Here is a 12590-nt window from a genome sequence, read left to right on the forward strand (position 1 = left end):
GATTCAATTTCGAACCGCCATATTATGTAGGTCATTCCCAATGTTAAAATAGTGTCAAATACATCTAGTATCAGCGCCTCTGCCATAGTTGTCATATTAAAGGTCACATCATTGGGGGTCACCAGGAGAGCCAGGATGCACAGAAAACAGCACAACAGAAACAGTGTGAGTGGATGGAAAGCGGGAACCAGGCCCGAGTTGCCTGTGCCCGGTCACAATGTTTTCCAGCCAGGAAGCACAGAAAACAGCACAACAGAAACATTGGAAAACATTGTGATGGGGCACAGATAACTCGGGCCTGGTTCCTGCTTTCCAGCAACTCACAAGGTTTATGTTGTGCTGTTTTCTGTGCATCCTGGCTCTCCTGGTGACCCCCAATGATGTGACCCGTAGTATGACAACTATGGGAAAGGCGCTGATACTGGATGTCTTTGACACTATTTTAACATTGTGAATGACCTCCTGAATATGATGGATGTCCTGTGAGAGAACTGCTGATGGCCCTATTATAAGTGTTTGTGAGGGAATTTACACAACTACTGCACATGCTTTTGTGTCAGAGATGCCTGCATTTCTGCTAATCACACTCTTCTATTCTGTGTGTGTTGTCGGGGGTGGTATGGGCAAGGTTGGGTGCAGGGGAAAGTTGAGGCCTGGGGCTCGAGCTGTCATGTTTCTGCTGTGTGCGAACACAGTTGTCATTGCTGGTATCCATACTGTATCTGTTATGTCTTACTTGAGTTTAGTAAAGTCTTCTCTATATAAAAGGCAAAGTGATTGCGTTGTTCACTGCTTGTTTACATAAATTCCTTAATTGCATAACTTGTCATTTTGCATGCACTATATTTGCAGTCAAAAAGGACAGTGTAGTCTATCCTTTGGGCATCTCTCGACCCTGAGCCTCTTGACCTGGACATGAACTTAATTTTTCACCATTTTGACAAAACATTGCTAGTCTTAATCTCAGCCAGATTATCCCACATAATATTGGGTCTGCTCAGTCACATACATTTGTCAGTTGTTTCACTGTGAATCTGCTATCCTGTAAGTACTATCATCATCAGTGACCTCTGAGCACCTTTGCATGAGGATTATTTACAATGCATGATGCTGTTCTTCTCTGCTTTTACTGCTCTGTCTTTAGCACGGAAAAGCGTGGAACAAGAAATTGAAAGCTTATAAATGGCACTTACCCAAGGCCCACTCTCCCTCCCTGTACCTCTTGTGTACTTTGTTGAATAACTGATGACATGATATTCTAGTCAGCTAAGGTTGTCGGTAGCCAGAACTCAGCAACTCGTGAACTAGTCAGTCTAGGTTGTTCTAACTCTGTTTCTAGCGGAATCATAGGGCTGTAAACATATGCTGATAACCGGAATAGTGTATTTTATGGGATTTTATTTAACAAATAACTTGAAAGGCTGTAAGGTAATAATCCACTCATTTGAATGCTTCTGGTGGACAGGGACTTCAAATAAATATTTTTGGTTTACAGTGTAAATCTTGCCAACTCAGTGAAAACAAAGTCCGCGCTCTCACTATTATTCCTACTGGGCCCATGGGGATGGACCTTTCAGATAAGTAAAGAGTTCATCAGAAACTGCAAATCGAAACCATTAATCAACAATAAATCAATTAAGTTTTCATGAGTCAATGAGATGTTGGTGTGGGCTTCAAAGCTTTAAGTCTTTTAGTAATTATTTCTTTATTGAAAAGTCATCAATATTATTCAATGAAATTATCACTACAATATAGAACAACGCATAAAGCGTGTTCCATAGAAGTTGATCCCTATTCTAAGCTATGGAGCGTGAGAGGAAAGCATCACTTAGAACCCATGAAGAGCTCTAAATTCAAGATGTGAAAGCATAAAGCTTTTTAACATAAATTTCAGATCATAAACAGAACTTCCCCTGAAGAGGTTCAAGAAACTCAGTAGAGTCTCAGAGCCTCATGGATTCAGGAAAGGGAAATAAAGGATCTCTTAGAATGAATCTGAGAACTGTCTCAGCAAAGAGCTCTGCAGAGAGTCAGGAAAGTGAGAGTTCTGAGCCTACTGTAGGAACACTCATTCATTCGCTTCAGCTTTGTTGCAGTCTCTCAGCAGCTCGTTCTCAGGCAGCAGTGTCCTTTTGGGAACAGGGAAGCTTCCATCGTCTCAGCAGTCTGAAAGAAAAGGCTCCTAAACAATAAATACAAATAGGCTAGAAATTGCTATGTAACTATAAATTCGGGTGTGGTTCCCAGCGCCTTTTAGTACAAGGCAAAAACGGTTCATGGTTAGGTGTCTATATTGTTATGAGATTATTCTCTTTCCTATACGTGTCGATTGACAAAACATATTCATAAAAAAATAGTTATACGGAAATTAAGCTAAACATTTTAATACATTATTATATTTTATGGAAACTATGCCTATGAGAAAGTTGAAGTATAATCGTTCTTTTAATGAATCTATTGTCTCAGCACATTTGCATCATTGAAAGTTTTAACATTCACATTCCCGACCTAGGTCAGGGTAAAAGAAAGAAGGGAAATGCTGTCATCAGTGGGTTTAGCTAAATACATGTGGCTATGGAAACTCACTGCTCACATTTGCGTTTAAAATACTGCTTTTCCTTTAAGGCGTACACGCTTATTTCCACATGTTAATGACCTCAGTTTTCATTATTTAAAATGCGGCCACACTTCAAAGAATGTACAGTTAGAAAGTGAAAAGTTTGCACTTCCACATAAGGCTCAGCTACATTACAGCTGCCTTCATGTGCAGTCTTCTCACCTACAAGGAAAATGGTTTCCAACCTTGTTGATCCCATACCCGTATACTCTGACGTGCAGCACAACACAGAAATGGTGCACTTTACCTTTAATGGCTGAATGTTATTGTAATGACTTGCGCACACAGCCTTCAAGTTGATCTTGAATATAATACAGTCTTGCATCCTATGATTCGACTTTTCTTGGGATATCTTTCTAATGATTATTTTTCTTGTTGTACACAGTTCCTTTGCTGTGTGAAGTGCAGCGCAAGCTGCATACGCTAGTGGACGTCCAGGCTGGCCATCCAGCTGTTGAAACTAAAACACCAGAGTGAGAGGCCTGTAAAATTAAGAGTACAATTGACAAAAAGCATTGGCGAAGCCAATAGGTCTGATATTGTCCGCCAGCCTTTTGGAAATTCATGTTTTGTTTTGCCATGGTTTTTGCAAAACTTTGTTTGAGAAGCTGTCTGCCCCTCATTAAATTTAAAGAGAATAGCTAAAGGCAAAAGTGTTTCAATCTCAAAGTACACATTACCACGGTAAACCGAGCACTGAAAGGAATAACTTGTGTGTGGTTGTGCCCCTTGTAAAACGGCTGCATGCCATAAATCAAAGTGAAGTTGGTCAATGGCTGAAATGGGCTAATATCGCCCCTTGATGCATGCTGTAGTGCATGGAAATAAAATGTGAATGACACAATCACAGACTAATGGATGAAGTCTGGCTGTGAAAATCCCTGTAAGTAACTATGTTATACATACTTCTAGTTATTAAAATCAACAGGTCTTCGCTAGCAGAGTAAAAAGTCACTGTGCTGGAAAGTAGGAGAGAAAGCAAAAAGAGAAGGAAAGAAAATATTAAAAGTAAGGAAGGCAAAGAATAAAGGTGTGAAAAATGAAAAGGAGTGAAGGCAAGAAACAAACAAAAGAAGGAAAGAAACAGGAAAAGAAAGAAGGGAGGAACGAATGAAAGGAAAAAGAAAACGGAGGAAAAAGGGAAAGAAGGAATTAATAAAAAGGAAAAGGCAAAAAAGAGAATGAAAGAAGGAAAAAGGTAAAAATTAAACGAGGAAAGAGAAAGGGAAGATGGGAAGAAAAGAACGAAAGAAGGAAAGGCAAGAGAGAAGGTAGAAACAAAGCAAAAGCAGGAAGGAAGCAAAGAAAAAGGGAAAGAAGGAAAGAGGGTTCAGAGTATAAAGTATTGGATAATAAAACCTAAATTACACTCCACCTATGTTTAAGTAAGACAGTTACACATGTGCTGTAAATTAGACACCATAGAGTTTGGTGCTTTTCCTGGAAAATGTATCAAATAAAATTGGTGAAACTGATTCAAGCAGCACAGTATGGTATGCTGTGAAATAGCAGCAGTCCACTTCAAGAGGAATTACAACATAATTGGAAGGAGACAGGAACTGATAACGCTGGAATGTGCCCTGTGTTCACTTCAGATGTATCATACTATCACATCAGGCAACACTGGATTTAAAGGGAACTCCTTGTGTGTAGATGTGCACTTTGTGAAGGAGCAAAATGCAGTCTATTAAAAGTGGCATTACCAGAGGCTTACTTATGTTGACCAACTGCCCCATGCTGTAGGATGCAGTGAGCGGAAGCAAAATGAGAATGACACAACAGACCAATGGGTTAGGAGAGGTGGCTGAAAGCCCCTTTAAGTAGGTTATACTTATTATTTTAGTAAAATCAATAGGCCTTGGCCACCACCAGACCTCAAAACTAGTAAACAGCTTGTTTTGGGATTGGCCAAACAGCTTTTAAAGTGTGACAGAGTTTGCACCCATTTTGGAGTAAATGCGAGTGGTAAACCCCTGCTTGATCAGTAGAACTGAGGGAAAAAGCCATTGAGACTCAACCTGTCTGGAAGTCAGTAGTGTGGTTGTTGAAAGCAAAGAATAGACTAACTAGTGCATGCCTCTTCTATCTCCTGTTGTGAAAAGGAAAACCAAAAAATGTTCAACACACACCTGCCAGGTAATGCTCCCTCTAACTATTTTCACCTGTGTGCGGTGATAGATTGTTTATGGGCATTCTTCTTTTTTTTTTTTTTTTTTTTTTTTTTTCTTCTTCTTCCCCTGTGTGCACCGCAGCACTTTGAGGTAAGACATTATATGAGCATGCAGTACACTACTCTGTGCGATGATTGACCGGGTCAGGCTAGGCCCCAATTTTACATAACGTGGTACAACATTACATATTCTAAGCATATTTTCGAACTATCTCAGCTGAAAAGAAAATTACATTCAAGCCTTTTATCATGGAAGCTCATAAAATGATTCAAATGTCAATACTCCCAGAAGCACATTCCTCTGCAGCAGAAAAATATTTACTGATAACGAGCACCATATTTATCAGAAGCTCTGTAGAACATGTGGATGGTAAATTAGAAATTACAGCTATCTTATAAAACAAGATTGCAACATCAACATGCAGAAGAAACATCACCCATTATACATTTTGTGAAAGGAAATAAAATAGTCATGACAATAACAATTGAGAAACGTCCATCAGAATACATGTAGCAGAAAATATGGCACGCGCTAATACAGTGTAAATTTCTGTGTCCCTACTGTGCTTATCAGTTAATGTTTTCATGAAGATGCACATAGTTATTTTGCTTGCCCTTCCTTTTATGTGCCACAGAAGGCCTGTCAAACAGTTAATGTACCACAAAATGCATGGCCTTAATTTACTTAAGCTACAGACTGAAAAGCTTTACAATGTGCTATAAATTGTAGGTGTTGCTTGTATATGTTTAACTCATTGGTTACTAGTCAATAGAATACCTATTACTTACTATGCCATACTATTCTTGTCCTCTTTCTCATTTTCTTTTTCCATCCCACCATGGTCTGATAATATTTGTCCCTCCTCAAACTTGCCCTCATTCAGACTGCTATAATCTTACTCTCAAGCTTACATGCTTAGTCATTATTTGTTCACTTTGTCTCACACTCGCTCTCTCTCACTCATTCATTTGTTGGAAGATAACACTGTCCCACTTTCTCACTCACCTTGAAACATATGCTTAAACACTCTATTAACTCTCTTAGTATTTATTTGTTGCTCACTAACTTTCCGTATGTCCACTATCTCGCTTAATCACTTTCACTTTCTTTTGCTCTGTCTCGTGCACTTATTCATACTCACATTCACCAGGTCGCTTAATCACTCTCAAACTTGTCACTCTCTGCATCTTTCTGTCACCACGCTGATTTCAGAAAAGTTCATACATGCGAAGAAGGAACTGGCACTGTCAAAACGCATGTTAATGTGATATTACAGTAATTATAACTTTACATGATATGCAAGGAGTATATTTTACTGTTTCCACTGCTTTAATGCCACCTTTCCCAAACACACGTTACTTCCAAAATTTGCAAGATTGTGTTCATATAGCAGTGTAAACTGGTACCATTAAAAGGCAGTTTAGACATCTTTGCATGTCCAAATGAATCACCAGTGCACATTGGAAAGTGCTAAAAACCTCAGGCAGAACTGCATGATTCTCATACATACTGAGAGCTAAACGAAGCTGGTGTATTTATCCCCGACAATCACATTTGTGTCCACCTTGAAGTGTCCTATGGTGTTCCATGCTGTGAAGGAATAACATGCATTTAAAAGAACTAGGGGTGGAATGGCCGGTGGATGAAACCGAAAGAGCTTAGGTCTGCAGACGATTCAAAAGAGATGCCAAAAGCACTGGTAGCCAGAACAAGATTAAAAGAGTGAGCAGTGAGAAAAGCAGGCCCTTCTGAGAAATCAGACTGTTTCTGTTTCATTCTACTTTTCGCACAGTGTGGAAAGATCTCTTCGCTTGTTTAGTGATTTATGGCCCAGAAAAAGCTTGTGCAGTGCGCGCTCTTAATGACCTCCTGCGCACCGATGAATCTCCTTCTGCGCGGATGCACAGGCGCGCAGCTTGTAGGGAGCATAGCTGGCAGGCAGTCCCACCTTAAGGTTGCGTAGAATTAGAGTGGTGACCTACATACACCCTAGGGGTAAAGAAACCACCTGATAGGAAAGTATGAGTTTTTCCTTTTGCAGACTCTGTTCTCACAATCCAGGGGTAGATTCTCCGTCAAAGGTCATTGGTTTACCCGAGCACTTACAACACATCCAACTCTGTGTTGTCTACAGGTGGAGATGCTTCAAGGGTTCTTCCTTCAGATATGTTAGATCAACAATCTTAAACAACATTCTCATCTGCATTCTTCTTGTGGCTGGAGGAGCAGAACTGGCTCAATTAAAGAACTGGTTCCTGTGATCCAGGTTAGATGGTTGACTTCATATAAGTTCCTGGAGCAGACAGTGAATAGTTAAACTGGACTTGCATATAATGCGTTTCCCAGGGCATTGGCAAATGACCCTGAAACCCATCACCTGCATAATAGAGAAGGACTGTGTGTCATCCCACATATTAGTTTCTCATGAGTGTGTGAATCTGGTAATGGGACATAGCTTTGGTAGCCCCTTTTTTCTAATTTCCCATTGCATTATGGTAATCTTTTCACTTTTTCATTTCACTGGTGTTCGCTTCAGGTGGTGGACTCCTATAATCAGCCTTTCCTATTTGCTCATTGTGGTCTTCAACTTTACTCAGTCACCACTCGACTTCTGATCTATAGCAGGTGGTTGACCCTATCTAAACATCCTTGAGCAGAAGTCATAAATCACTCTTCTTGAGCCGTAAGTGGTTTTACCTGCTCCTCAACATGAAGTATGTGTATGTGCATCAATATAGCTCTATTGTTTTACCCAAAGGTTCTGCGCGTGATCATGAGTAAGCGGCGAATCAGAATATTTCCTACTGCATTTAAAGGCTTCCTAAGCTTTTCATCCAAAAATGACGTCCATAGAAGACACAGAAAATGGTACATACTCATTTAAACCAAAGGTGGCAGTTTAGTTATGAATACTACAGGGGATTTACATTCAAGGAAATTAATAGTTTTGGAAGGTCTTAAGTTTCAAGTATCTTTCTTATTTAGTACTTAACAGTGCACCCTTTTAACACCGATTTATGGTTTCATGCATGAGCCAGCAGTGCCTTCTTTAATCCACACTGATGTAGCTTGTAAAAATACAAACAATTATTCCTTTTTTTTAATTATGCTTGGTTAAGCACCTTGCTTGAAACATCTGGATCCATCCTACTAGCAGAAACACTTTATTAGAATTGATTGACCGATAGTGTTGGTAAACACTTGCTTTCATAAGGAATGTACAACTGAAACAGCCCAAATATATTTAATTTTTCAAAACAATCCCACTTGGCTGTGTTTCTGGCAGTGGGCTTTAGAGCTCTTAAGTCTTTTTAAAACTGTTTTTCTTTTTCTTTTTTAGCCTCAAAATATCTTACTGACCAGTAACTGTCCTTTGGGAGACATTAAGATAGTTGATTTTGGGCTTTCCAGAGTACTTACCAACTGTGAAGAACTTAGAGAAATTATGGGAACTCCCGAATATGTGGGTAAGTTATTCCAGTTGGCTGAAGTGAAAGTAATTTTATAATATATATTTTTTAAGTATTTGTCTTTTTTAAAGTGTTTGACCAATATGAAACAACATTGCTAGTGAAGTTGAGTAATGTTGGCAATGCATATTAGTAGATGCTCTTTTCACTGCTGATGCTTGTTGTTAATCATGGAATATTTGTCCTGTTGCTAATTTTCAGACTTTACCCAGGGAAGTTAGAGTGGGATGGAGGATTGATAACTTGGATAGTTGACCTTTGCCATCAAATGTTGTTTTCCGAGAGATAGTGGCAGAAAGCCCTGCCACGAATCAGCAGTTGCCAGTTAATATTTTTATTTATATCCATTGAGGATTTATGCACACTAGTTCCAAATATATTTTTATTAGGCTGTAATTTACCTTAGTTTGAAATTATATTTGAGACTTGTTTGTTTGGGATTTTAGGTTTTTCATCTTTATTTTTGTGATCTGTGTAACAATTTTCCAAGCGTGCTCATTACGTTTTCTGAAAACATCCTTTTTAGGTCTCGGCTGTAGATGGTGTGCATGCGCTATCTTGAACAAAGACATGCTGCATCTACATTTGCTGGCACCACCGTTGCTGCGTTTTTCATTATCACCATTTGACAGGGGCATGCATACGTCATGCCTCTTCCAGTGATTAGCCCTCCCTGAGAGCACGGGTCAAGTACTGAAAAGCTACGCAGCAGCCATTTTTTAACTTTTTGTTTTGGGACTACTTTTTCTTTTAAATTAATTTTATTTAAATGAGTGGCCATCCCACCACACATTAGGAGCGCTGTAACGCCGACTTTATTATTTTTGTTTAATCGCCTGCCGCTGTCATTTTGTATAGCGTCCTCTCACCCACCCCTGTTCTTGCTTACACAAACACCCACCCTCCTCCCCTCATCATCACAACCCTCCCCCGCTGGTTCGTGCACCAGAAGCGTGCCCCAGCACCGCACAACAATGTATTATTCAGTTAAGCCATTGGAGCGATACATCATAGTAGAGTGACGTTATGCACAAGCCACTCTGGGCGCAGTCCGTCGCTACTTTGATACTGTTTGCATTTCATAATGCTGTAATAGTTAATGAAATATGTATTTTTAAAGTATGCAGTCAGGACTCTACTGCTGCAGGCGAGGATAGTGGCCATCTGCAGATGGGTCGTTTCTAAAATATGAATCCGGAGAGACACTCCAATATAGTCTATATAAGATGCCCACTATTATAACCCCAGCAGTTATTAGCAAAAAAATATAATTAGCAGATTGTTAGTCGACGTGTACTAATTTGGGGTTTACTTGACTATCCTTAACAAGAATGGGTGCTAAAATAGAATTGGAAACTGACCGGATTGGCAGTGCTGGTAGGTATTGTTGAGCTGAGTCCAGCTCCACCGAATCGTCCCTCCACTGTCGAAAGACTACCCCAAACGATAACACCAGCATCCAAGCCCTGTCACTACCACATAGGTTGTGTTTTTATTTTACTTACTGGACTCTTTGTTTTAGATGCAACATCGGTAAATTACCACCTGACAGATCTTGCTATTAATCTGTTGTTGTTCGCGTACATTTGCGATAATTTCCCTAATGTTATGCTTTATGTCGAGATTGTCTATAAAATTAAAAATAATATTGGTATCTGGTAGGCTTCATGGTGTAAGTCTGTGATGTAGTCCTAGCTCTAGTTCTGTAGCCAGAACACAAGATGAGCACAAGGGTTCATTGCTGTGTTGTACACACACAACGTACGCGATGGTAGCATGTTTAGCACAGAGCTGCCTAGCTTTGAAGAAGCTTATTTTCAGCGTACAACGAGTCGCTGTATTGTTTTTATTGTTTTGTGTTTTTTTTTATTGTTTTGTGTTTTGTGTTATTCCAGCTAATGAATGCCATATTTTGCATTCTTACATTTCAGCTACGATATACATCTGAGGAGGATGCCATGTTGTACGGAATTTTAATAGTACTCCCTGATAAAACCGTATCTAAGTGAAGGAGCAGCACCATCTTGATGTACCCAAAAGGGGGAACCTGCTGCTCTCACCCAGCTGTTGTCCCTTTTTAGTGTCTCACTGGTAATCTTGCACAAGCTTCGGGGAGATGGTGATCTGTTGTGCGGCAGTCAACTGCTCCAACCGACAGGGCCAAGGCATACGGGGATTCGTATCGTTTCATAGATGCATAGTCCATACAGTCTATAAAAACCGATCCGCTTCAGATTTTGGACAGCCTAAGGTAGTAACCACGAGACCAATGGACAAGTGCAGTTTGACCAGGGACAGTCACCGGTGGTAACAGTGGTAGCATGATGGGCGCTGTAATTATATAGCCAGTTAATCATGCAAGTGAACAGCACTGACCTAAAAGTATTCTGTTACATCAAAAAGCCAGTTGCCACCATAACCACTGTAAACACGACACCAAATGGAAAAATCGCCACTAAAAACACTACACCAAACGAGGAAAAAAACACATGGTCAATAGAGCCATTTACAGACAGAAGAACAAAGCTAACTAGTGCCAAAAACGCAGGTTGGAGAGTGAAATAAGTATTGCCTCAGGAACGCATTTGGAATCTTCCGTGGTCATTTCTGCTTCGCTAAACTGTATAGTTAATACTAGTTCCAATTAGTGAGCGCACACATGCTTCATTACTACTACAGTCTTGTTTTCATTGTTTTGAGGGGGCATGCGCGGAGTGAGTACAATAGAGAATGTTTGTCAACCGTGACTTACTAGTGACAAAACAGAAAACAGTTGCAATTTGTGCTTTTTCACAAAACTGTAACGTGACCTTTTAATCGACAGTACCATTGCGCTGGTAATGCAGTGTGTCATATAGAGTTTTTTTGATGTCTCAACTAACGATTAGTTAAAATGTTAGGTTGTGCCCTTATATTCTTCTGTTTTGCAACTTATCAGATAGCTTGTATGTTTTTTTCATGTTAGGTCCTTTCATTTTGTGTCCTGTACCTAGCTGTAGTCAAGGCTTCCGCCTCCCACCCACTGTCCCCATCTCCTAGCTTCGACTCCACACCAACTTTCTACTACATCATTCACTCAGCATTCCAGACACCAGCTTACATACCAGGAGAGCTATATCCATTGGCCATGTAAATGTATTTGTATACAGCTCAGGGGCGGTTCTTGTTTATATACACAAATGCATTAACATTGCCAAAGCCTATAACTCTGATTGCCGCGACCAATTGGAATTGCCAATGCTTGTTTTCTGAAGAGTCAGTGTTCTTTTATTTTATCCACATATTCCTGATTCTTTGTCTTTTGAACACAGTTTTTTCCCCGCACCCACCATGATGAAAATTATCTGACTGTTGTGTTTGCAATTTGAGCTGCATCTGTGTGTCTGCAGATCATGGATAATGACCAAGCATGGCACGAGAGACTAAGCCATGGCGTGGCATAGTACTTTTAAGGGCTCGGGCATAGACTTTACTGAAGCACTACAGTGCATGGTTCCAGTTTGCCCCAAGAAATATCAGGCTTTACGTTTAACCTCTTTAGTGCTAGGGATGACACATTGATGCTCGTGAGGCTGTCTGTTGGTAGTTCTTCGCACTGTAAGGAAATGCTTTTGTTTAAAACACGAGTAGCACTTTGTCTTTGGAACCCATAATCAAAGTCTGAACACAAGGCAAAAGCAAGTTTGGTTTGTTTGCTGTTATGAGCGGCAACAGCACACGACTCACTAACATTACAGCAAAATAAAGTGAATGCAAAATGTGACAATAGACTCAGCCACACAAGTGGAGCACAGTTTTTATCGAGAGAAGTTTGAGAACAGCGAATATGTATTACCAGCTTGCTTTATCTTGTTTTGGCTTCCAAATGTAAGCTAGCATGCAAACGAGAAAACATTTTGAAAAATGTTCCTCTGTGTCACTTGATGGTATGAGGAACTCCAAATGCAGAGGTGGTCATAACCCCTATTTCCTAAAATTAGTATTTTGTGCACATTTAAAAATAATAGGTTTCATTCTTACTCATTTTCATTAATTGAATTGTACCATCCGAATCGCGGCGTGGTAGGTACAAAATTAGAAATCACCATTAGCTGCAGCTCTTGTTGACTCTGGGTCATGGGTGTTTTTGGACAAACAAATAATACATCTCCCTGCCTTGGGAACAACCTGCAGGCTGCACCGGTATGTTAACTTTATAAGTCATCCATAAGGACAAAAAATTACAGATTAAACATTGCCTTCAATTACTGTATTTTTTCCTATTTATTTTCATGATTTTTTTACCCAGCAATTGATGCCTGACCCCCCCCCCCCCCCCCAATAAAAAAAAAT

The 12590-nt window shown here is 39.9% G+C and overlaps 1 protein-coding gene across 1 annotated transcript in view; it reads left to right on the forward strand.

The window, feature by feature from the left end:
- STK17A (serine/threonine kinase 17a) overlaps positions 1–12590 on the forward strand; it is a 235803-nt gene that overhangs the window by 164702 nt on the left and 58511 nt on the right. Inside the window, exon 4 of the mRNA XM_069216006.1 lies at positions 8129–8255. Within this exon, the coding sequence (XP_069072107.1) occupies positions 8129–8255 (127 nt within the window). The remainder of the gene's footprint in view (positions 1–8128; positions 8256–12590) is intronic.

This window comes from Pleurodeles waltl, chromosome 2_1, assembly GCF_031143425.1.
Source record: "Pleurodeles waltl isolate 20211129_DDA chromosome 2_1, aPleWal1.hap1.20221129, whole genome shotgun sequence".
NCBI lineage: Eukaryota > Metazoa > Chordata > Amphibia > Caudata > Salamandridae > Pleurodeles > Pleurodeles waltl.